Source organism: Ursus arctos, unplaced genomic scaffold (genome assembly GCF_023065955.2).
Source record: "Ursus arctos isolate Adak ecotype North America unplaced genomic scaffold, UrsArc2.0 scaffold_34, whole genome shotgun sequence".
Lineage (NCBI taxonomy): Eukaryota > Metazoa > Chordata > Mammalia > Carnivora > Ursidae > Ursus > Ursus arctos.
The window spans coordinates 13,312,508-13,338,198 of NW_026623030.1; the positions used below are offsets into that span (position 1 = coordinate 13,312,508).

Below are 25,691 nucleotides of genomic sequence, written 5' to 3' on the forward strand. Positions count from 1 at the left end.
CTGGGCCAAGGGCATCTCCTCAGCCCCACGCTGTTCCTCGGGGAGGGTTTCTTGATCAGACACTCTGGAGTCTGGCTGGAGCTGAGTTATGTGGCCCAGCCTAAAACGGACTGTTCCTCCCATTGACCATCTCTGAAGACAGATGGCCACCTCTGCATGGGAAGTGGTCAGCTTAGAGAACAGCATTATCTCATCAAGGCCTGGGGTTCCTCAGGCTGAAGCCTGACACGAAACAGAACACAGTATGGTGTTCTGCTTACATTCCGTGAAAAGAGCCCTTATTTTATACATAGCTGCCAGGACTCCTCGAGCTGAAATAATCAGGCCGGCCACACTCTGCACAGTACCTTCCCTCTGTTTGCAGTCCTTCTAGGGCCCTTCCCTAATTGCGGGGGAACAGGGGGTTGCAGCAGGGAGTCCCTGGTTTCCGAGTTTCTTCGGAGCATGACCCCAAAGCCTTTGCTGAGCCTTATAAATCGCAAGGTATCACAGGGAGACACAGTCCTGGACCAGAGGCCCACCAACCAATGCCTCCTGCTTTCCTTCTTGACTGAGTGATGGGAAAGGAGGCAGCAGATGGGGGAATATTTGCCATTGGCAGGCTTCCCAGATCTCTGTTAAGATTTCTCCCACTGGCTGGTGTTTTGACCAGGGTTTGCCTAACTCCCATGCCCTAAGATTCTTCTAGTTGGTTTCTTGATCTTCCCAATGAGCTATCCATAAGGCCACAGCTTGCAGGGAGGCTGGGCCAAGCGACTGCAACAACCAGACAGAGCAGCGGGCCAGGGCAGGGCACGAGGGACAGAGCACAAACTTCCCCGTGGCAAGGGCAGGAGAGGGACCCAGCACCTTACCTCTTCTCATAGTCCAGGTCCCCCATCGACCCGTTCATCAGCTGGTTAGGCGTCCATTTCAAGGTCATGACGTCAGCTGTCTGGTGCAGGGACAGGTACCCTGGCACAGCCTCCATATCATCCCTCTGCAGAGAGAGGGCACAGGCTTGGTCAAAGCGCCGGAGTCACAGTGATCGTGGACCCCGGCCCATCTGACTTAGGATGCATAACCAGAACCAAGAGGTTGGGTCACGCGCTCCAAGGCCATGGCCATTTGGAAGATCCTGCCTTCCAGGTGGCCATGCTAAGCAAAGCAGTTTGTAACCAACCACGCAGAATGGGTTCCCCGCACCCCCCCTACTTTCATACTCACACCTCCTCCCCCTCAACCAAGGTCCAGGGGCCCTGCTGCAAGGCGGGGTTGGTAGCTCTTTAGAATCAGGAACGGGCTCTACCCCTCTTCAACACCAACCTCTCCTTAACAGAAGGCGTTTATCTGGCATCATTTTCGCCAGTCTTAAGGGAGAGAAAGAGGGCAGCTGAGCTCTAATGTCCCATCCACAGACATTTTCCAGAACCCCCAAATACCCACACTGTACTCCCTGCCCGGCAGCCCGACCCTCTGTCTTCCTGATTAGCCTGCAGAGTGTCTCACCTGCTCACTCTGCTTTATCCCAAGTGGGGTGTGAGGGAGGGGGCGATCTGCAAGCCTCACACATACAGGAGGCAATTACTGAGCACCTAGTGTGTGTACCAAGCACGGCTGGGCCTCCTGCGCATGGTCCCCATTTAACCACACATGCCTGCAGCCCCATGACGGAGCACTGTTTCACGAATGGTTTTCACATGTTAATGTATCTGAAATGGGGACGTATCTGATAACGACCTCACGTCTCACGATCACGACATAGTGGTCAATGCCTGACCTCATGCAGACTCGGGCCTGGCTGTTCAGACATTGTTACTTCAATTCAGGTTTTTGGGTTTTTTTTTTTAAAGATTTTGTTTATTTATTTGACAAAGAGAGAGAGAGCGCGTGAGAGAGAGCACAGCAGGGGGAGCTGCCGAGGCAGAGGGAGAAGCAGGCTCCCCGCTGAGCAGGGAGCCCGATGCAGGACTCCATCCCAGGACCTTGGGAACATGACCTGAGATGGAGCCACCCAGGTGCCCCTCTGTTCAGTTTTGAGCGTGCTTGTTACTTCACGTGTGGAGTACAGGTGCTATTTTAAATGCCTTCAAAAAGATTAGACCGATCCATCTTTGAATCAAAAAGTGATTGTGCGTGCAGAGAAGCTGGCAACAGGGCAACAGGACACTGGTGTGATACTGGCAGAGCAGACACACCATTCACTGCTGCACAGATGTCCACAATTCCAGACTGTCTTGCAAAGCCACAACCAAGTGCACACATTTGCAAGGAATACTGCACCTCCGACACTCTTGATCAGAGGTCAGCAAACTTTCTACAAAGGGCCAGACAGGGAAACATTTTGGCTCTGTGAGCCATACAGGCTCTGTTGCAACCAGTCATCTCGTCATTACAGCCTGGAAGCAGCCATACACGATATGTCATGGGCATGGCTGTTACAATAAAGCTTTATTTGCAAAAACAGGTGGAGCCCTGCATTTGGCCCGTGAGCTATATAGCTTGTTGGCCCCTTTTTTTGATGGAACAGAAAACAATATTTGGGGGAAAAATATAGACAGTGATGTCTCTAAGTCAAAAAGTGATACGAAGATTAAACCCTAAAATGTGAAGAAGTTTTAGGACTATCTTAACTAATGAGTGTCAATTACGTGTTCCCGTGGGCGGAGAGATGGACTGGAAGATAAATGGACAAACAGATAGATGGATGAATGGGCGGATGCACGTAAAGATGGGTGTGTGGATGGACAGACATGTGAAGATGGGTAGATGGATGGAGAGATGGATAGATGACTGGATGGATATAAAGATGGATGGATGGATATAAAGATGGATGGATGAACAGACAGATGTAAAGATGGGTAGATGGATGGAGAGATGGATAGATGACTGGATGGATATAAAGATGGATGGATGGATATAAAGATGGGTGGATAAATGCATGGCTGGATGGATGGGTAGATAGAAGGAAATGTTGTCATATGGATGAACGGATGGAAAGATGGAGTACTGGCAGATGAATGAAGAGATAAATACGTGGGTAGGTGGATGGATGAATGACTGAATGGATGGATATAAAGATGGATGGATGGATGGATGGATGGATGGATGGATGGATGTAAAGATGTGTAGATGGACAGAGGGATGATGGATTGGTAGATGGATGGAAGGAAGTAAAGATGAGTAGATGGATGGATGGATGACTGAATAGATGCATATAAAGATGGATGGATGGATAGAAGGAAATGCTGTCATATGGACGAACGGATGGAGAGATGGAGGACTGGCAGATGAATGAAGAGACAGGTATGTGGGTACGTGGATGGATGAATGCACGGATGAATGACTAAATGGGTAGATGTAAAGACGGATGGATGGAATAATTGGGTGGATGGATGGATGAATGGATGGATATAAAGACAGATGGAAGGACAGACAGAGGTAAAGATGGGTTGATGGACGGATGTAAAGATGGGTAGATGGATGGATAGACGGATGAATGATTGAATGGATGGATATGAAGAGGATGGATGGATAGTTGGATGGATGGATAGAAGGACATGTTGTCAAATGGATGGATGGATGGAGGACTGGCAGATGAATGAAGAGACGGCTATACAGGTGGGCGTTGGATGAATGAATGCGCAACTGGAGCCAGAGGGAAGTCCTCCTCTATACCCTGAAAACAGACAGCCCTGTGGAAGATCTGGGCCCGAGATATCTCTCACCGGCTGAACCAGAACGTTGTTCTTGCCGTAGAGCAGCGTGGCCCGGGAGTTCTGATGCAGGGACTCTACGTAGTCACGGGCAGAAAGGGATGGTCGGTCGTCCATGCTGCCGCTCGAATGCCTCTTCTGGATCTGGCAGTGTGCGAGGAGGTGGAGGATGAGGCCTGGACTGATCCTCAGGGTCCTACTGCGTTCCCCATCTCCACACCGAGTCTCGAACCCAGCCCAACTCCCTCCCAGGGCCCCGCAGCCCACCCCTACTCACACAGAGGGCCGGGCGCTTGGTAGGTGAGTCCTGCCGCAGGTGCGAGCTGTGGATGCGGTGTCTCTGCACGAGCTCGTCCGCCGAGGGGTCCGTCCAGAAGTGATCCGCGGTCTTCATCTTGGTGTACTCCAGGGCACAGGGCCCCACTGTGGGGCATACGGGGGCTGGCAATCCAGAGCCCTGGACAGTCCACCCTCTTGTCTACCCCCCAACCCCGATGGGCCACAGATTTCACCGCTTCTCCCCTCCAGCCGGTGAGTACGCCCCAGGGTCCTCCTAAGGAGAGGCCAGCACCAGACCCCGGGGGGCCAGAGCCAGGGAACTGGTATGTTGTGATGGAGGAGGCTGGAAGGAGAAGAGAGAGGCCCTTTGGATGCACCAGTGAGCGGAGCCCAGAGATCCAGAGGAAGCTCAGAGCACTGGACCACTTACCCAACAAAGACGCAAGGATGGGGCCGTCCACCGGGTCCATCAGGAGGGCTTCCTTCTCGTAGTACTTACTAGTGAGAGAAAAGGACAGGCAGGTTTGGATGGCGACCAGCGGAGGGCACGCAATTGACTCCGACTTGGTGGTTAAGAGCCGACTGTGTTTGGTCTCCCTCTTGTTACCTCTCTGAGCCTCAGATGCCCCATCTGTAAAATGGGTGTGATAAAAATAGATCTCCTAGGGCTGTTGCAAGGACTTTTGAGAGAGACGACAGATGTGAGGCACTTAGCATCGTGCTTGGCACTTCACTGCTTGATACATGGCTATGACACAGCCAGAATGAGAGTTAACAGGAAAAATAAGTAGAAAGCAGCTCCTGGCTGGTTCTATCTACTTCTACTGCATTTTCCATTTCAGACGGCAAATCGCTTAGGGGCTCGGATGTTGTCTGCCCTTCTAATGTTACTGAGGCAACAAGATGCTTTTTGGCTGTGGTGTGCACAGAAAAGCTGTATTAATAGGACTTCCTGCCCAGACAGCTAATCTGGATGACGCTGGCCTGATGTGCGCAAGAGCGCCCCCTGGCTTCTGGCTCTTTAAAATAACCCGTGATGCGGGCAATACGACGTTTGTGCTGTTTTTGCTTTTTATTTCTTTGTTTGAGCTGTCGTGTAGTGGCTTCTAGTTCTTTGCCAACTCACACAATCTAGAAACAGAATTCTAGAGTTGGAAAAGACCTTGTCCCATACTCCTGAGGGATCTCAGGCTCAGAGAAGGGAAGTGACCTGTTGGAGGCCGCACAGCAGGTGCACGTAGGCTACACCCAGCCAGCCTGGCTCTTCCCAACCTACAGCAGGGGGATGCAGAACACAGGATCGGGAGGGAGACAGACTGAGTAGGCACCTGGCTCGACCATTCCTGCCCTCACTGTGTGTCCCTGGGCAGGTGACTACCTTCTCTGAGCTTCAGTGTCCTTGGCTGTAAAATGGGAAGAATGACAAAACCCACCTGCCCAGGCTGTTGGGAGGATTAAATGCTCACCTGCTTGTACAGCGACAGCACAGACTCTGCCACCGGCAAGTTCTCGCGAAGCGGTGGCAACATCATTGTCATTTTGCCCCAGAGGAATCCTCTATCCACCAGAATATTGGCTAAAGTGGAACTGGCATGCCTTGGACATGCTCAGCAGCAAGTTTATATGTTCTGGTTTCAGATCTGAAGATAAGGCTTCAAGTCACGTTCCACTCTGCCACTCAGTTTCTATTCCCAAGGCCAGCAGAGTTACCTGAGCATAAACCTTGGGAATACGGCCTTTAAAAATAGCAGGTAGGATTGGGAGCAAGATGTGACCATCAAGGGTAGTCCCAGGGAGCAACTCTGGGGTGACAGGGTTCTGGAACAGCTTTGTGTCCTGACTGTGGTGTCGGTTACACAAAGCTATACGTGCGTTAAAATTCCATAGAACTATAGAAAAAAAAAAATGAGTGTATGTAAAAACTAGTGAAATCCAAATAAAGTTTGTTGTTCAGTTAACAGTATTTTACCAACGGCAATCTCCTGTTTTGATCCTTGTACTATGGTTATGGAGGATGTTATCACTGAGGGTAGAGGAGACTCTCTGTACTAATGTTACAACTTCTGTGTCAATCTAAAAAAATTAGAAGCTTAATGGAGAAAGGGGTTGGCATTATTGCTGAAATAAATCGTTAATTCCTTTTGACCAGCTTATTCAGCAGAAAACACAAGGTCATATGCCAAAGGCAATATCTACAGAGGCCCTGAACGCATGCTAGGGCACAGGGCAGAGATATGTCACAATTTACTAGAAGGTGAAGAGATTCATTGGACTCCAGGGCCTGGATTTCTTCCAGTTCCTCTCCTGCCTCCTGGCCTTGGCACCTGCTGTTCCCCCTGCTGGGAACACTCTTTTCCCCACACACCCTTTACGTGGCTAATGTCTCCATGCCCTTCAAACAGAAGCTTAACTGCCATGTCTTCCAGGACACTTGCCCTGACCATCCAGAGGAGATTAAACACCACCCACCTGACTTGGAATAGTCATCATATATATCCCATATATAGTACTAGTTACCTGTTTTCCCTGCCACAATACGAGGTTCATGAGAAAAAGCACTTTGCTCTATACTTTCATGCATATTTTCCTAGCAAACAGGCAAAGAATAAAAGATAATCATAATACCCATTGCATGTGAAGATGTGGTTAAACAGACACTTTCGTACACCAAGAGATGAGGAGATTCTCAGATATTTCCCTCATATTCTCCCTCTCTCCCTCCTTCTTTCCCTCTCTCTCTCTGGCTGGAAAGGAATACTGGCCACAAAGAGTCTCTTCATTCTTCCTGGCTCCCCCATGCTCTTAGCATAACATCAAAGTTTTGAACATGACAGTTGAGATCAATGTATCCCCAACACCTAGGTTAGTGCCTGGCACATGGTAGGCGCTCATTAAATGTTTACAGGATGAATGAATGAATGAATGAATGGGTAAATGCTTGCCAAGAGGGCTCACACTATAAAACCTTTATACCAGGTTGATCTGGGCTAGAAAAGAAAATATAAAAAGGTTTCATTATTTCTAAAATGCTGTGTACTCACTAACGCCCCTTCTCACTTCTTCTCCAGAATGGCAGCAATCCCTGTCCCATTTACCAAATGAGAGCAGAGACAGAAGAGCTAAATGACCCCTCTAGGGCCACACTTCGCAAGGAGACAGTAGGCTTAATTCGTGGGGGAAGAAAGATGCCTAAGATTGCAAGATCCTACACCCACTGCAAATCTGAAGATTCTGCATTGCCAGCAAGCACCTGAATTGTCCCAAGGTTCTAAACCAGGCTAATTCAGAGGCAAACTTCCAGAAGGCCTTTATTTAATCTCTTTCAACTCAGGTGCATATCAAGGGGGAGAAAAGAAAGCTGCTTTGTGCAATAGGTTGCAATTCCCATGAGGGCCAGCAGGTGGCGGCAGAGCACACCCAGGCGTCTAGTCTCTTCCGCTCACCTGCTGTTTTCCACCAGGTAATGCACAATTTTGTCCAGCACCTTCTCAAACAAGGCAGTGCGAATCCACAGGTGCTTGATGGCGAGTGGGGACAGGTTGGGCAGCTTCGGCAGCTTCCGCACATTCTCCTGGAGGCCCTGGATCTGGTTTCGCCTTTAAGACCAGTAAAGAAAGAGAATGAATATTCACAAAAGAGGAAATCCAACAGGACCAGTATGCAAACGGCAAAATACCCAACCTCTCTAGGAAATGAAGGAATGGCAACTAAAACAAGAGCTCCTGGCAAGTGGGTAAAGAGTTGAAAAAATCATAATACCGAGTGAGTGTGAAGATGCAGTGAAACAGACACTTCCATAAGCTGTTGATGGGCAAGCCAGATTCTCATAATGGTATTTCTCTTCTCTTCCTCTCTCTCCCTCTCTCGTTCTCTCTCCCCCTTCTTTCTGCCTTGGATGAGCAACTGCATGAATGAATGAGTGGCTCTCTCTTACCACCTGGCAAGGATATCTCTAATTCCTCCATAGAAAGCCACTCCCGATATTATGGAAGTCCCATGAAAATCCATCCCTTTACGAAGTTATCAGCAAAGACCTGGGTATTTAGCAGATGGACTGGAAGGCACCTGAAGACCATGTGGCCGAGGAGTCAGATTCCAAATGGGAGCTGGCAATGCCAAAGCCACAGCCCGGCCTGTCACGCAGTTCTGGCCAGCAGCTCTGGGCTGGCATGGCCTGAAAGGCAAGGCAAGGGCCATTTCCCGTCCAGTGCAGTGGAGTGATCACCCATGGCAGAGAAGGCAAACACAGCACGTGTGCCTCTCTCTCCCTTCTCCTGCCTGGAACAGACATGGCTAATCAATCCACGCATTCTTTCCCATGAAACCCAACAGCAGCTCCAGAGTCTTTCACAATGAGGTCCTTCGGGCAGCCTCTAGCAGAACTGGAGCCGAACCCTATCTGACATCCCTGCGCTGGCCTCAGATTGAGGCTTTGGCTGTACAGTCGGGACTCTAGGGTGACTCTGGTGGAAGGGGCTCATGTACACACACTCAGGCCATGAGCCTCCCCCCAGGAAACACAATCAGCCCTTAAGGTGTGTGAGTGAAGCCACTGCTCCCCTTCAATGGTTGCCTCAAAGTCACACCCGGTCCACACAGATAGAGACCATATTGGCTTCATTAAACTGTGGTCTTCCTGCATTCAGAATAGGGTCTGGCTCCCAAGAGGCACTTACTCATTCAACATCATTTCTTGAGCATTTACCAGGTGCTGGGCACTGTGCAGGCACTGGGGACATAATGGGGAATAACAGATTTTAATTGTCTATTCTCATGGAGCTCAGAGTCCAGTGAGGGAGATAGACGAAATATAAGTAAACAAATGAAGTAGTAATTACAGGTGGTGATAACACAGGGAAGTAAACTGATGATCTAAAAGAGAAATGGGGTGAGGGTTGGAATTTACCCTTAACTGGGGGAAGGCCTGAATGATGACAAGGAACTAGCCATGGAAGATGAGGTGTGTGAACCAGGTGATAGGTACAGCATGTGCAAAGGTCCTGGGGTAGGAAAGAGTCTGGCAGGTTTGGGGAGCAGGAAAGAGACTGGAGAGAGTGCCAGGAGGAGCGGGTTCTTGCAAAGCTCAGGGAGGAACACGGACTGTCCTCCGTGGGTGTGCCCTGCCCATGCTCCGCACTCACGCGCTCTCGATCAGCTGCTCCAGGTCCTGCACCTTGCGGCTCAGCTCCTCAGCCGGCGGGAAGTTCTTGCCCACTTTCATGAAGAGAGCTGCAATCTTGTTGCTGCGCAGAAAGCCAGCCGCCCGCCGCCGCAGCCCATGCAGGACGCAGGCCTCCACAGCCGCTGCAGGGACACAGTGGTCAGTCAGCAGGCCCTGCCCACGCTCCCCTGCACCCAGCTCAGAACTCCAGCCACAAAGAGCTGCCTTGGAGAACTGCGGGTCCCAAATCACAAAATTTGTGAAAGCATCACAGGGAAAAGCACATATGCCTCCCTACCTCCCACTCCCTCAAAAAGGGACCAGGAGAGCTGAGCAGTTAACCTATGCTCACTGCCCAAGGTCAGACTGTTCACGTCCTCTCCCAGACACTAAGCAGTCATGTAACCTTGGGCAACTACTTCCCCTCCCTGTGTTTCAGTTTCCTCATCTGTGAAATGGGGATAGTATGAACACATGTCTTAAAAGGTTGCTGCTAGAATGAGGTGGAAAGGGGCACCTGCGTGGCTCAGTCAGTGAAGCATCTGCCTTCGACTCAGGCTGTGATCCCGGGGTCCTGGGATTGAGCCCCACGTAGGGCTCTCTACTCAGTGGGAAGTCTGCTTCTTCCTCTCACTCTCCCTCTGTGTTCTCTCTCCCTCTCTCAAATAAATAAATAAAATCTAAAAAAAAAAAAAAAAAGAATGTGGTGCAAAAAATGCATGGAAAGCACTTCGTGTAAAGTCTGGCACATAGTACGTGCTTTAGAAACATTAGTTATTGTTCCTGCCAGTGAGGGAGGAGGGACTGGACCCCAGGACTCTCGAGCTTTGTCTGGGTTAAGGAATCACATCAACGTCATTACTGTGATCCCAGGAAGAGCCAACATTATAGATCTCGTTCTATCTCTGCTACAGCCAAGGAAGAAAAAAAAAAGCCGTCCCCATTTTTCAGATGTGAAAACTGAGTCTCTAAGAGGTGAACTGAATTGCCCCGGGTCACCCAGCAAATGAGTGACAGAGCTGGGATTCAAACCCAGGCCTGAGCCCAAGGTGTGCTCACAACACTTGTGCCTCCATGACAGATTTGGAGAGGATTTAGTCATCACCTTCTGGTGTCTGCGTTTCCCCTGGGTGTTAGCCTGGGCTCTACCACTAACTTGCTGTGTGACCTCAGGCAAATTGCTTTCCCTCTCTGGGCCTCAGTGTTCCCTCCTGGGAAACAGTCACAGTGTAGGCCATTCTGATGGCCCCAATCTTCTTTCTGGTACTTTGACAAGTCCTCTATTAAGTACCTTCCTACCTTCTGTCTTACACAGCAGACTGCCAGCTCACTCTGGTATGTAATAGGAGTACAATCAACGTTGATGGGAAAAGCGAGTCTATTGTAAGAGTTACTTCTTATAGGGCATCGACCAGGTGTCAGACCGGTGTTGAGGTTTACCTTACCTAATCCCGGTGGAAAAACCCCATCAAGTGACTGTGCTAGCTGCTGTTACTCCACACAAGGAAAACGCCAGCAGTCCGAGGGTGAAGAGTCTGGCCGGCGTCATGTTGTGAGCAAAGAGAAATTCTGAGAAGTTTTGGTTCAATTACTTGTCTAGGGGTATTTTTGTTGTTGTTGTCAGCAATTACTTTTTTCCTTATTAAATTTTTTTTTAAGGTAGGCTCCATGCCCAACGTGGGGCTTGAACTCACAACCCCACGATTAAGAGTCATGTGCTCTACTGACTGAGCCAGCCAGGCATCCCAGCAATTATTTGGCTTTGAATGAATGTCCACCCTATTGCCTAATCTGCCTACGAGCTTAAAATACTCTGGGTATTTTAAGCATCTCTTTAACACCCTCATTTTTGCTTACACGCACAACACTTTTCATTTGTCTATACTGCAACAAGTTAATTAACTATCCAGGCATTGGAGACTTGGTTGATTCTTCTCCGACAATGGCTCATAAGGAACAATGGATCGGAGACACCTCAGGGAGACCCTGCAGGCCTTATTCAGTGCCATCACACTACTTCTCATCCCAACACTGTGGTTGAAGTTCGACAATTATCATGATTTTTATCACTTTCTATTCCTCTAAGTCTTTAACGGGTAGGTATGGTCGCACATTCTGAAATGGGCATGCCCGTTATTTTCTTTGCAAATAAAGATGTCCAAGAGAAAAAAAAACAAACATATTCCCATATTCACATTTATGTGTGTATATATACATTTATACACATACATATACATGTAAGTATATATATACACATTCCTACATATATACATACATATGCAAGTATACAAACATACATATAAATGTAATTTAAACAAACATGTCTCATTAAATTAAAAAAATATAAAAAAATGTTGCCAAGGTCACCCAACAAACAAGTGGCAGAGAAGGGATTTGAACCCAGGTCTGCCTGGCTGCAAGGGGGCTGAACTGACGTCAGCGGGCTCCCAGGTCTCGGTTATTCCCCCATGGGTGGGGCGCCCAGCCGTTGGGGTGAAGCTGAAGGGCCGGCCAGGTCTCCTCGCTCGGGCCTCTCCAGGAGGCCAAGACCGTGAGAGGGGAGTTACAGCGTGTCCTTCCTCCCAAGACACTCGTCGTGAAATAAAAAGGTTTTCAGGGAGAAAGATACACCCCCACTTATACGTACACATTGATTAGAAGCTGAATCCTGACTTTGGGGATACGCAAAACCTGGGTCTATAGCCACAGTGGAAATACAGTCAGAACCTGGCAGCATGGTTATTTCTGGAACCTTTGTGAGCATAGCTGGTTCAAAGAGAGTAGTCTGAGTCATGCTCCGAGCCCCGGGCCTGCCTCCTTTGCTGAGCCAGCTGGACGTGATCCCTCAGGACGGGTCAATGGCTCCTGATTCCCTATATTTTTAAAGCCCATCCATCCTCTCCCTTTATTTGGCAACAGCCGCAGGAAGGGCGAGGAAAGGGTGTGGGGCCCATTCGTCAGATGCAAGACCAGCATCACTAGTGGTGTGGGTCGCCATGCACTGAGCCCACGGGCGGGGAAGGCAGTCAGTCCCTCCAGCGTGAGCAGTGACTAACTCCTCGTGGGGTACAGAGGCCATTCTTTACTTCTTCTCTAGACTTTTCTGCATTTCCAAATTCCCTAATGGAGCCTCCCGGGAATCCGAAAATAACTTTGGAGTCACAAAGCAAAAAAGCAGCGTGAGAACACTTGCTCGCCAAGATGCCACTCCCCCGAGGCAGCCCACGAAGAAAGAAGCCACTTTCAAGGCCACATGGGGCATGGACTCACCACAGAAGGAGATGATGTGGCTGCTGTCCTCGTGGACAAACTTCCGCGTGACGGCCTCCTCCATGATCTGCTTCACCTGGAAAGCAGAGGCAGCTGGAAGGGGAGACCCAAATGCGACCTGGGGTGCAGCCACCCCAGAGGGCTGTGTCGCCCCTCTGGGCCTTCTCAGGCCGTCCAGGGTGTTTTGATAACTGCTTTCCCTCCAAACCCTGCTCACCGTGTCTTCTCTAAGTCTGAGGACCGTGGCCTGTCAGAGCTCCACACCTCTCATCTTACGGAATTATTTTTTCAGGTGCTCTGCATGGGGTGGGGGGGTTCTTTTCAGGTGTCACACGAAATGTCATCTCCTTCCTGGACCCCATTATCTGAAACAGCCCTTCCCCCACCCCCCAAGACTCTATCCACATCTCGTTATAGCTCCTTACGGATACTTAACACTATTCCTGTCCTGGGCATTTCTTACTGTCTCCCTGCTCTAGGATATAAATTCCCTGGGGGCAGGGCCTCATCTGCCTTGGTCACTGTTGTATGCAAGGAGACTAGAACAGTGCCTGGTGCATAGCAGGTGCTCAATAAATATTTTCTGAAGGAAGGGAGGGAGGGAGGGAGGAAACAAGCATATAAAAGAATCAGAAAGGTGTAGTTGACAGATCAGCCCCGGAAGCTGGCAGACCTGGGTTCAAATCGCTGTTCAGGCACCCACCACCTGGTTTGTGATCTCGTTTTGGGAAACTGAGGCTTATCGAGGTGAAGCTACTTGCCTAGAGAAGTAGAGCTGGCCCAGAGTGGAGACAGAATTTCAGGTTGAGTCTGACTCCCCAGGTGTGTGCTTTTCTTACCAACCCCACACGCTCAACAAACCTTTTCTGAGCCCCATTGAGGTGCCAGGCAGGGGGGACCCAGTGCCGAAAGGGCAGCTGTGCCTCTGCTCACAGAGGGGACCCTCTGGTGGTGAACACCCTTCTGCTTTGCTGGATTCTGGGCCCCACTTGCCTGGAATCACTATGGGGCTTTAGCAAAGCATTTCTCCTCTCTAGGCCCTCAATTTCCCCACCTTGAGGTTGAGGAGGTCAGGAGAGATGACCTCCAATGCCGGTCCCAGCTCCACATCCCCAGGGCTGTGACGTGGAGGTGACAGGAGCAGTTCTGAATCCACCCCTCCCCCCCACCGTGGGCTTCCTGGCTGCCCCGTGGCCCACTCAGCCTCGGCCTCAGCCAGGCCAGCTCATCAATGGCCCCGTCGAAGAGCAATCTGAGGCTCTCCATGCCCCTCTCTCCCTTCCTTCTGGCTGCCTCCTGGAGGGGAAGACAGAACTCAGAGCATCGCAGGTCCCACTCTGCGGGAAACAGATGGCGGTGTCCGCCTCACACAACCAAGTCAGCACTCTCCCCGTGAGCAGCTGCTGACCTCAGAGCTCAGCAGCCCCCAGGCTGGGCTTTGCCGGCTGCATTTCTAAGGCTGAAAAATATCCAGCCAGCCAAACCCGTGGAACGGGTCCTATTCACAGGTGTGGAAACTGAGGCTCAGGGAGGCAAACAGGCCTACTCAAGGCCACACGGCTAGGAAGCAAGAGCTGGACCATTGACTTTTACCAGTTTCTTCGATCTCTGCGCCAGCTGCCATAACCTGGCCCCTTTCGCTTCTAGCTGTGTTCCCTTAGGCAAATCGCATCACCTCTCTGAACTTTAGTTTCCTCATTGGGTAAAGGGCGTAGAGGAATAGCACCTGCCTCCAGGGGCTATGGGAAGACTGGACAAGGTCACGCACACTGTGTGCTGAGCTCGGAGCCCGGAGCAGAGGGTGTCTGCATAAATGTTAGGGTGCGCACACATCACCCTGCCTGAAACCTCACCCGGCCTCTTTTTACTGTTATCCTGGCCGTGGCTGGAATACTGCCTGTTCAGGAGAATAAACTCTCCTGCTTTCAGGGCTCCCATACTGGCTTTGCTAACACCCATCAGACTGACATGGATCTCATCCTCCCTGCCAGGCTGGGGACCTCGTGAGGGAGAGCACTCCGCCTGATAGCCAAGGCTCGGGTACAGCATAGGGGCTCAGCAAAATTCGGTTTGAAGAACAAACAGCTTGAAATATCGTGACTGGCTTCTGCGTTGGAAGAATAGTTTAGCTTAAAAAAAAAAAAACCAGTTTCTTGTCACCCTATTTGTGGGTAAATAGAGAGTAGTAGCATTAACATCCCCCCTGTTTGTCAAGGGAGCAAAGAGAGGCACAGAGAGGTGGTGTCATCTGCCTGGGGTCCAACAGCTGGTGGGAAGGAGAGTCAAGGCTTAGACCCAGGTTTGTCAGATTCCAGGGGCTGAGTGCTTCTGCAACGTGCCATTAAGCCCGCACGGTGTCAGAGCATTTCCCCACCTCTGCCTCTCCCCAGGTACCTGCCTCCTACTTTCCTTTGCTCCCCTGAGGCAGGATACAGTGATGCCGGCCTACAACCTAGTGTCTGAGAACCTGCCGGGGGGGCTTGCCAAGCACCCAGACCTGGATGTCCCTTGGGTACTGAAGGAGGGGGGGATTCCAGGCAGCTGGGTCAGGAGTGCTTTTGGAAAAGCACAGTGGTTTATTAAGAGCTAAGAATCGGGGGCCAGACAGGCCTGGGTTCAAATCCCAGCCCAACCACTTACTAGAGGTAGGACTTTAGGCAAATTCCTTTACCAAGTACCAACTCCCAGAGTCAATAAAATCTATTACCTCTGCCAACCTGGAGCCTGACCATTTCTCATCCTCTCCATCAGTACCTCTCCGGTCCCAGTGGCCTTAATCCAAGTCATGTCCCTCCTGGATTGACATTGCAACCTCTGACTTGTCTCCCTGCCTCCACCTCCTGAGAGACATCTTAACACGACCAGAAGGATCTTGTTAAAAGGTAAGTCAACAGAAAAACCAGACAGAGGATCAATAAGGATATGGAGAACCTGAACAACATTATAGACTAACTGGACCTAAGAGACATACGATACGCTCCACCCAACAAGAGCAGAAAACACATTTTTCTCAATTGCGCATACAGGACAGGACATATTACAGAGAGGGCACAAAACAAGTCTTAACAAATCTTCAAAGGCTGAAATCATACGAGGTATCTTTTCTGATCAGGATGGCTGAAACTAGAAACCAACCCTGTGAGTGGAAATTAAGCCACACACTGTTAAACAACCAATGGGTCAAAGAAGAATTCACAAGAGAAATTCGCAAATATCGTGAGACAAATGGAAATGAACACGCAACATACCAAAATCCATGGGGTGCAAAGAAAACAGTGATAGGAGGGAAATTTATAGCTGGAAGTGCTGATGTTAAGAGAATGGGAAAGATCTGAAATCAACAATCTAACTTTACCCCTGGAGGAACTATAAAAGAACAACAAACTAAACCCAAAGCTAGCAGGAACAGAAATAACAAAATAGAAAACAGAAATACCATGGGAAATTTTAAGAAAACCAAGAGTGGATTCTTCAAAAAGATCAGCAGAACTGGATGCCTGGGTGGCTCAGTTGGTTAAGCGTCTGCCTTCAGCTCAGGTCATGATCCCAGGATCCTGGGATCAAGTCCCGCATCCAGCTCCCCACTCAGTGGGGCGTCTGCTTCTCCCTCTACCTTTCCCCATTGCTCGTGATCTCTCTCTCTCTCAAATAAAAAATAAAATATCTTAAAAAAAAAAAGATCAGCAGAACTGACAAACCTTTAAGCCAGATTGACTAAGAAAAAAAGAGAGAAGATTCGAGTAACTAAAATCAGAATTAACATCCATCCTCCTCAAACTCTTCCAAAAAAAAAAAAAAATTTAAGAAGCAGGAATACTTTCGTTGTATGAGGACAACATTACTTTGAAAAGTACAAACGAATGTTTCCCATGAATGTTGATGTCAAAATCCACAACAAAATACTAGCAAACAGAATTTGGCAATATCTAGAAAGGACAGCACTCCTTGACCAAGTTAAGATTTATTGCTAAAATGCAGGGATGGTTCAAGACACAAAAACCAACCGACGTAATACACCACATTAACATAACGAAGCGAAAAAAATACCACAAGAGCATCTCGGTTGATGCAGAAAAAGCATCTAACACAATTCGACACCCTTTCCTCAGAAAACACTCACTAAACTAAGAATAGAAAGAAACGACCTCAACGTAATACAGCTACCGTCCCTTGCAATGGTGGGAGGCTGAAAGCTTTCCCTGCAAAGTCAAGAACGAGAAAGACAAAGAAGACTGCTCCCACCTCTTTTATTGCCCTCAGCACTGGAAGTTCTAGCCGGATGAATGAGGGCAAGAAAAAGAAATCAAAGCTATGCAAATCAGAGAGAAAGAAGTAAAATGATCTCGGTTGGCAGACAGCATGATCTTATGCCCAGAAAACCCCAAAGACTCCACAAGAAAACTGTTGGTGGTCATAAATCCATTTAGCAAAGTTGCAGGACACAAAATCAACCTGTGAAAATAACCCATATTTCTAAACACTGACGAGGAGCAATCAAAAAAGAAGATCAACATTCCATTTATAATAGAGTCAAAAAGAATGAAATACTTAGGAATAAACTTTAACCAAGGAAGTGAAAGACCTGGCTGTTGAAAGCTCTAATAGACCTGCTGAGAGAACCTTGTAAAGAGGCAAGTAAATGGAAAGACATCCCACGTGTTCAGAGATCAAAAGACTCATTATCATTGTCAATAAAACTCAAAGCAATCTATAGATGTCATGTAATCCCCACAAAAATCCCAATGGCATTTTGTTGCCCTTATTGTTGTTTCTGGGTGGGGTTTTTTTTTGCAGAAAAAAGGAAAATCTATCCTAAAATTCGCATGGAATCTCATGGGACCATGAAGAAGCAAAGCGATCTTGAAAAGGAAGAACCAAGCTGGAGGTCTCACACTTCCTGACTTCAAACCTTATTAGAAAACTGTGGTAATCAAAACACTGAGATACTGGCATAAAGACAAGTGGAAAAGAATAGAGAGCCCAGAAATAAACCCTCACGTCTCTCAGTATATGTGAAATGATTTTGACACGGGTGCCAAGACCATTCAATGGGGAGAAAGGACAGTCTTTCCCACAAGTGCTCTTGGGAAAACGGATCTCCGCATGCAAAAGAATGAAGGGAGACCCTCACTGTTCCACACGCAAAAACCAACTCAAAATGGATCAAAGACCTAAACAGAAGAGCAAACACCATAGGACTCCTCAAAGGAAACACAGCAGAGAAACGCCATGACGCTGGGTTTGGCAATGATTTCTTGGCTGTGACACCAAAAGTACAGGCAGCAGAGTGAACATGAAATAAACCAAACTACATCAAAGTAAAAAAACTTCTGTACATCGAGGGACACGATAAACAGTGAAAAAGGCAAGCCATGCAATGGGAGAAAATATTTGCAAATCGTGTATCTGATAAGGAGCTAACGTCTAGATAGATGATGAATTCCTAACAGCCCAACAACAAAAAACAACCTGATTCCAAAATGGGCAAAGGGCTTTAATAGATACGTCCTCCAGACAAGATCTACGGATGGCCACCCGGCACATGAGAGGATGTTCGACACCACTCGTCACCAGGGAAGTGCAAATCAAAACCACTGTGAGATACCACCTCACACCTGTGAGGAGGGCTGCTATGCACAACAGAAAATAAGAAGTGTGGGTAGGAATATGGAGAAACGGGAACCCCTGTGCATTGCTAGCAGAATGCAAAATCGGGCAGTTCCCAAGGAAAATAGTATGGGGGTTGCTGAAAAAATTAAACAGAACATTACCATGGGATCCAGCAATTCTGCTTCTGGGTCTACACCCCCAAAAAACTGAAAGCAGAGTATCAGAGAGAGATGTGCACACCCGCGTTCGCGACAGCATTATCCACAGTGGCCAAAGGTGGAAACAACCCATTGGGCCATCGATGGATGAACGGCTGAACAAGATGGGGAGGGCACATTCGAGGGAGTGTAATTCAGCCTTACAAAGGAAGGGCATTCAGACACCTGCTCCAACATGGAGGAACCTTGAGCCCATCGTGCTGAGGGAAGCAAGCCAGCCCCAAAGAGACGCAGCCTTATAGGAGATGCCTGGAGCAGTCAAGGGCATGGAGACAGAAACAGGAACGGCACTTGCCAGGGGCTGGAAGGAGGAGAGCCTGGGGAATTCTTGCTTAATGGAATTATTGTTTAATGGGTACAGAGTTGTAGTTTTGTAAGATGGAGAGAGACTGACTACACGACAATGTGAATTACTTAACACTACCAAACTTAAAAACAATGAAGAAGGTAAATTTTATGCTCTGTGTATTTTACTACACTTTTTAGAAGTGTGGAGATCATGTGTTAATACAGTGTAAATACGGGCGCCTGGGTGGCACAGCGGTTAAGCGTCTGCCTTCGGCTCAGGGCATGATCCCGGCGTTCTGGGATCGAGCCCCACATCAGGCTCCTCCGCTATGAGCCTGCTTCTTCCTCTCCCACTCCCCCTGCTTGTGTTCCCTCTCTCGCTGGCTGTCTCTATCTCTGTCAAACACATAAATAAAATCTTTAAAAAAAAATACAGTGTAAATAAATGAATATTTTGCAGTTTAAAAAAAAAAAGAAAAGGTAAGTCAGGTCACCTCCCTCCTCTGCTCAGAACCCCGCAGGGCTCTCATCTCACTCAGGACAGCCCCGGTCCTCACCATGGACCACAAGGCCCTGCTCGACTTGGAGCCACCACTGAACTCCCGACCTCCTCCCCTACCGTCCCCATCACTCAGTCCACACCACTTCTCCTTGTGGTCTGCCCAACTTGGCAGGCACAGACCCGGCTTGAGGCCCTCTGCAGGTGCTGTTCCCTTTGCTGGAACACTCTCTCCCCGGAAATTAACACGGTTCAACTCTGTGTTTTCTGCTTATTTCTCTCCATAATGCTTTTCGCCTCTAGCCCACTACACATGGTGCTTATTTTGTCTTGGGCATCTCCAACTTCGTGGGCTTCTATAATCTACGAGGTCAGGAATTCCACATATGTCAATCACTGCCCTAGTCTCAAGACCTGAAGAATGCCTGGCACATTGTAGGCACTCAGTATCTGTGGGAAGAATGTGTACCGCCCACGGCAACATTTATATGAGGCAATAGAGAGCACTCCACATAGTGCCTGAATCATAGTATGTGCTCATTAAACAGTAGCATTTTAATAATGATAATGCAGACACCTGCAGCCAGCCCGAACAAGTCATATCTGGTCCTTGCACCCCACTCCTCTGCTCACCCAACACATGTATGCAGGTAAAACCAGGTTAAAAAGAAAGAAAGTCGGGGGTGCCTGGGTGGCTCAGTCATTAAGCGTCTGCCTTCAGCCCAGGGCGTGATCCCAGCATTCTGGGATCGAGCCCCACATCAGGCTTCTCTGCTGGGAGCCTGCTTCTTCCTCTCCCACTCCCCCTGCTTGTGTTCCCTCTCTTGCTGGCTGTCTCTCTCTCTCTGTCAAATGAATAAATAAAAAAATAAATAAAATGAATAAATAAAAAAAAAAAAGAAAGAAAATCAATCTTGCAGAAGAAACTGCCACCAAGGGCAGCCGGCAGGGGGTGTGGAAAGAAGGGGCTTTGCCTTAAAGACGAAGAGGTGCCTTGAAGATGAGCAGGTGGACGAGTTTAGAAGCAGGTGGAAGGCAGAGACCCAGAACCAGCAAGTCCCAAGAGTGTCACAGTTTGTAAAGTGCTCTCCTGCCTGCCTTGCCTCATTGGCTCATTCCAACAATTCAGGGTAATTATCTCCCATTTACAGAGGAAGGAACAGAGACTCTGGGGAGAAGGACAGGCTTTGCCATGCACTGAGTGTTAATGTTCCCCCAGAATTCCTATGTTGAAATCCTAATCCCCAGTGTGATGGTATGGGGGGGGGGGGGAGGTGATGAGGTCATGAACAGGAGTAGTGCCCCTATGAAAGAGACCCCAGAGAGCTCCCTTCCCTCTTCTGCCAAGTGAGGACACAGAAAAGACAGCCGTCTGTGAACCGGGAAGCGGGTTCTCAGCAGACACTTTGATCTTGGACTTCCCGGCGTCCAGAACCATGAGAAATAAATGTCTGTTGTTTAAGCCACCCACTCTATGGTATTTTTGTTATAGCAGCCCAAATGGACTTAGACACTTCTGCAAGTCAGCACAACAAGGAAGTTCCAGGGGCAGACCTGGCACCCGGCACTACAGACCCGAAAGCACAAGGGCAGGGGTCTGCAAACTTGTGTAAAGATCTGCAGTGTAAGCATCTGTGGCCGTGCTGGCCATCTGGCCTCTGTCTCAAATATTCAACTTCCCTCCCTTGTATCATGAGAGCTGCCATATGTAAATGAATGAGTGTGGCTGTGTTCCAATAAAACTTTATTTACAAGAACAAGTGGACAGCTGGTTTTGTCCTTTGGTGAAAGGACAGTGAAATAATAAAAAATATGTTCCCTATTAGTCTCGGCCTCCAGGTTCTGGCACAGAGCTTGTAAGACCCTGGTAATTTCCTAAGTGGTAATAGCACGAGGAGCATCTTCTGATCTGATATTTGACCTTTGACCCCAGTTCCTGACGCCAAATGCCCAAATCCCTTGGAATTTCCTCCGTGATAGGAAATGTCTTTTGTTCTAATGAGGCAATGCCTGGTGGGCTCCTTGATCGCTTCAGGGTGGGGACTGGTCACCAAAAAGACCAAGCCCTGATGAGAAGCTTGGAACCTTCAGCCCTATCCATCATTCTCAGGGAAGGTGGGGCGGGGAAGGGATGGAGATTGAGTTAACTATCGATCATGTCTGTGTCATGAAGCCTCCATAAAAATCCCCAAAGTGTGGGGTTTGGAGACAATCTGAGACTTGTATCTGAAGTGGGGGGCAGGCTTGCAGGACTGGGCCCCGAACCTGTGGGATCTGACACTGACTCCAGGTAGCTTGTGCCAGAATTCAGTTCAATGGCAGGCCACGCAGCTGGGGCCAGAGACCTGCCCAATGTGGAGCAAACCCACACCCCTCTGGGGTCCACAGGATCGTGCAGTAAGAGTGTGAGATAAAGGAGGGATGCACGGGAGTGTTTTCCCGACTCACTGATCCCGTATGAGAATGCCTGGCAGCCCCAGGCTGGCCCAGGCTGCCTGCCTTGGGGACACAAGTGGGGACACAGTGGGGACAGCAGTGGGGTAAGAGCTAATGTGGTCGACCACCCCACCGCAGGGCCGGCCCCAGCTCTTCCCAGCGGCCAGCCCTCTTGTAGGCAGCTTGTAGCCCTCCTGCCAATGTCCCCCTGCTCCTTGGAGGTGGCCATCTGCCTGTTGCCTGCCAGAGCCACTCTGACACAGGGGCCCTGCCACCTGTCCATGTCCTCCCCCGTGGCGAATGCAGAGACTGCCAGGCCCCATCTGTTCCATCCACACAAGAAAGCCGGGATGGAAAATCCCTCTGCTTTATGTCCTGGCTGTGCTACCAACTAGGAGATGCCCTCAGGGGCCTCAGTTTACCCCTCTGGGCTCAAAGGCCCGCTCAGCTCCCACTTTTCAGGATGCCTTCACCTCCTTTGTGCCACGCCTCCTCTACCCACGTCTCAGATCCCACAGACTGTCACCTCCTCCACTGCTATGGGCTGAACTGTCCCTGCCCCCCACTCACAGGCTGAGATCGTAACCCCTAGTACCTTAACATGTGATTGACCTGTTCGATGACAAGATCTTTACAGAGGTAATTATGTTACCACGAGATCAGTGGCGTGGCCCGTCACCTGGTACCACTGGTGTCCTTGTAAGAAGAAATCCGAACACAGACCACTCCAGAGGGAAGACCACACGAAGACTCCCCCATACAGGCAGAAGAGGGCCAGCCACAAGGAACACCCAGAACACAGCCTTCCTTTGTGGGCCTCTGAACGGACCAAAGCTGCCGACACTATGATCTTAGACTGTGAGAAATGAAATTTCTGTTGTCCAAGCCCCCTGGTGCGCGGTTCCCTATCGTGGCAGCCAGGACAGACGGCCACAGCCACATCAGCATCCTCGCCATCCCACTCCTATCCTCATCCCTTGGACTGAGCGCTTCCCTGCCACAGAATGCACGAATGAACAAGTGAATGAGTTCTAGGCCTAACATATTATTAATTCACTGTACCCTCTCCACAGCCTTTTGAGGGTTGGTTCTATTTTTACGAGAATGAAGATCAGAGAGACTAAGCCACCAGCCCAAGGGCACACAGTGAACAGGAGGCGGAAGCGGGATCTAAACCCAGGCCCTGGATGCTACTCTAGAATGTTCAGCCAATGGCCTGTTTCTGAAAACAGTAATAATGCTCTCACTCACGCTGTGCACACCACTATGCTAAAGTGGTGATTGTGTAAGACTGATGAATCACAGACCTGAACCTCTGAAACAAATAATACATTATATGTCAATTAAAAAAATAAAAAAGGGGCGGTGGTCTACAAGCCAGGAAGAGAGCCCTCACTGGGAACCAAATCGGTGAGCACCTTGACCTTGGACTTCTCAGCCTCCAAACTGCAAGAAACAAATGTCTGCTTAGGCCACTCCATCTGTGGTCTTTGGCTACGGCAGTCTGACCCGAGACACGTGGCAAGTCCCACGTAATCCCCACGACACGGTTCCCAGGTGGCCCCTACCCCCCACTTTACAGACAAGGAAACTGAAATTCAGAGGTTACTGGTTACTACCTAGCCAAGGTCATCAGAAAAATCCAAGGTCACCCTGCTGAGGTTTATATGCTGGTCAATCTGACTCCAAGCAGAGCCTCTACTCACCACACTCCACCCCAGAAATAGGGGTCAGATGCACTCAAAACAATCCCTTCCTTTTCCTCTCCCTCCCTCCAGAAAGTCTGGGGGACCCCTAACCCCTGCATGTGGCGGGTAACGACACTGATGCGTTTATTCCGCATCTCAGCACAAGCCAGGAGGGAGTCTGGGGGGCTTTTGCCTCTCTGTGTCGCAGGATGGCCTGGCCCAGCAAAACGAAGATTCAGAAGCCAGCTGTTGGCAAACGCATGGGCAGGGGTCTTCATTGGGGGTTCTGTGGGCTTGAGGGGTAGCGAGAGCATGTTCGGTTTGGGGCACAGGGGCCAAAGGACTCAGGGATAGGGAGGGAGGCCTCTGGTCCCTCCCTGGCTCCTCGCACAGGTCCTGATGATGTGGTAGGTGCCACACTGTGCCCCACAGACCCCTTCGGGACTGGAGGCTGCTAGGAGGGCTGCCGGAGAGCCCTCGGCTACCAGTCCCTTAGGGGACAGGGATCACTTCAGCCGCTGGGAAGACCTCCCCCAAGGCCTCACTGCCTGCCCGGGTGGTCCCCACCCAGGGGCTGGAACATGTGGGCTGTAAAGATCTGGCCTCCTTGCCCAGCTGGGGGCAGCTCTGAAGGGCCATCCCGGCTCCCTGGGAACACCCTGTGGGGCTTCCACGGAAGCCCTGTGGCCCATCTTCTCCCTTGGCTCCCTCCCGCTTGCTTCACTTTGCTGCCCCGGGTGTTCCTCCCTAAGGCACACCCTAACAAGCCTGCGTGCTGACCTCCATCTCGACAATGGCCTCCGCTCGGGACCGCCAAGCTACAGCATGGCGGCCTCTGGGCAACAAGTCAACAGGGACAATCTGCAAACGGTTCACACGCCCCCGGTGAACTCAGCTCGGCGGGAGGCAAGAGGCCCCCATACCCTGAGCGCACAGAGCATGAGGGAGGGAGCCAGGTGGTCCTGCCCTGGAAGAGCTTTCACTCCAGTGCGGCAAAGGTGGGACCAGCTAAGACAGGTACGGGGCGAGCAGAGCTGCTGACAGAGGGCCCAGCAGCACCGGCCCCTGCTGGGAACTGGCTAGAGATACAGATGCTCACCCCTGACCCAAGGAATCAGCAACTCCAGGCCACTTATCAAGCGCTCCAGGGGATTCTCATGCATGCTCGGATTCCGGCAGGGGACTGAGGGGAGGCCAGAAAACAAGCAGCTGTCCCAAAATCCTTAGGAAGAGACTGAGCAGTCACGGCTCCTGTCCCTCCCGGGACCTTCCCCACACAGCTAGTCCCTTCTGGCCACCTCTCGCTGCCCCCATGTCAGACTAGGAGAGCTGGCAGTTCCTGGTTCCCCACTATTACAACCACAGGGTGCTGCATCCTAGGCCCCCACCCTGCCCCCACTTGGTCAACAGCGCCTTTACTAAATTCACCTTACCGTACGCAGTTTGGGGGAATCACCTGTCTCCTATTGCTACCCGGACTGTACATGCACGTTGTCTCGAGTCCAAACTCTGCCGAGTGGGGGAGGCTGTCTGCTTATCGCTGTGGACCCTGAAACTCAGAAAGGGTCATCCCCAGGAAAGGCTGGCTGCAGGCCTCGTCCTGGGGATGGATCTGGGGGCGGGGTGGGCAGCAGGAGGAGGAATGCAGCACCGGTGGGTGGTACTCAGCTTAGGGAGGGGCTCCGACAAGTGAGGGGCCTCCCCACCTCAGCTGGCTCCCAGCTGTGGGCTAGAACCTGCCCCCCGAAGTTAATAACAGGCTGCCAGCTTGAGGCCAGAAGAGGAAATTAAAAGGCAGTGGGGTGGAAGCCTCCCCGGGAAAGGTCGCTGAGAGCCTTACAGCAGAGAAAGAGGCTGTGCCGACACCCGTGGGGGGGAGTGGGGGGGCCAGCCCAGGGGACTGCCCCGATCTGCGGGCGCGGGGTAGAGGGCCACAGAAGGCCTCCAAAATTCAGCTCAACCACTTTCTGCCTCTCTGGCTCCCAGGTATGGGCTTGGACTAGGTCCACTGTGGAGGCTGACAGATTTGAGGCACCTCGGGGTGGTCTGGGGATGGCGGCGGGGGCACCGTGGCCACCTGGCTCCCTGCAGGAGCCTCTGTGACTTCTCTAAGCTTCGGCCTTGGAATCATGCCCGACTCACACAGCACAGTGGCTGTTGTTGGTGGGACTCTGGGGCCACACAGACCCGTGTGCGTCCCTGCTCGATCCCTCACGTCCAGGGGTGAGGATTAAATGGGCTGTTATTTGCAAAAGCACAGGCCTGGCTAGCACACAGTAGGAGTTTTACGATGCTGAAGCTTGCTGCTCGTTTTTCGCACTCACTGTGTTCCTGGGACTGTTCATAGCGTGAAAACCCGAATGAAGTAGGTTACCAAATTATTCCCATTTCACAGATGGGGAAACTGAGGCAGGGAGCTATTAGATAACCCACCCAAGGTCACACAGAGGAGGCAGGATCAGACCCAGGGGCTTTATTCTAACAAATACTTTGTCTCACAGCAGAAGCTGGAGGCCATTTTGAACAAGATGCTTTTATCACCCAGTT

The 25,691-nt window shown here is 50.2% G+C and overlaps 1 protein-coding gene across 2 annotated transcripts in view; it reads right to left on the bottom strand.

Annotated features, from left to right (window-relative positions):
- Positions 1-25,691, bottom strand: part of LOC113266820 (small G protein signaling modulator 1) — an 87,051-nt gene that overhangs the window by 44,772 nt on the left and 16,588 nt on the right. For both annotated transcript variants that reach the window (XM_048221568.2, XM_048221569.2), the window contains exons 3-9: positions 12,406-12,481; positions 9,116-9,278; positions 7,418-7,570; positions 4,405-4,472; positions 3,973-4,118; positions 3,708-3,839; positions 855-979 (exon numbers count right to left, since the gene is read on the bottom strand). In XM_048221568.2, coding sequence (XP_048077525.1) covers positions 855-979; positions 3,708-3,839; positions 3,973-4,118; positions 4,405-4,472; positions 7,418-7,570; positions 9,116-9,278; positions 12,406-12,481 — 863 coding nt within the window. The remainder of the gene's footprint in view (positions 1-854; positions 980-3,707; positions 3,840-3,972; positions 4,119-4,404; positions 4,473-7,417; positions 7,571-9,115; positions 9,279-12,405; positions 12,482-25,691) is intronic.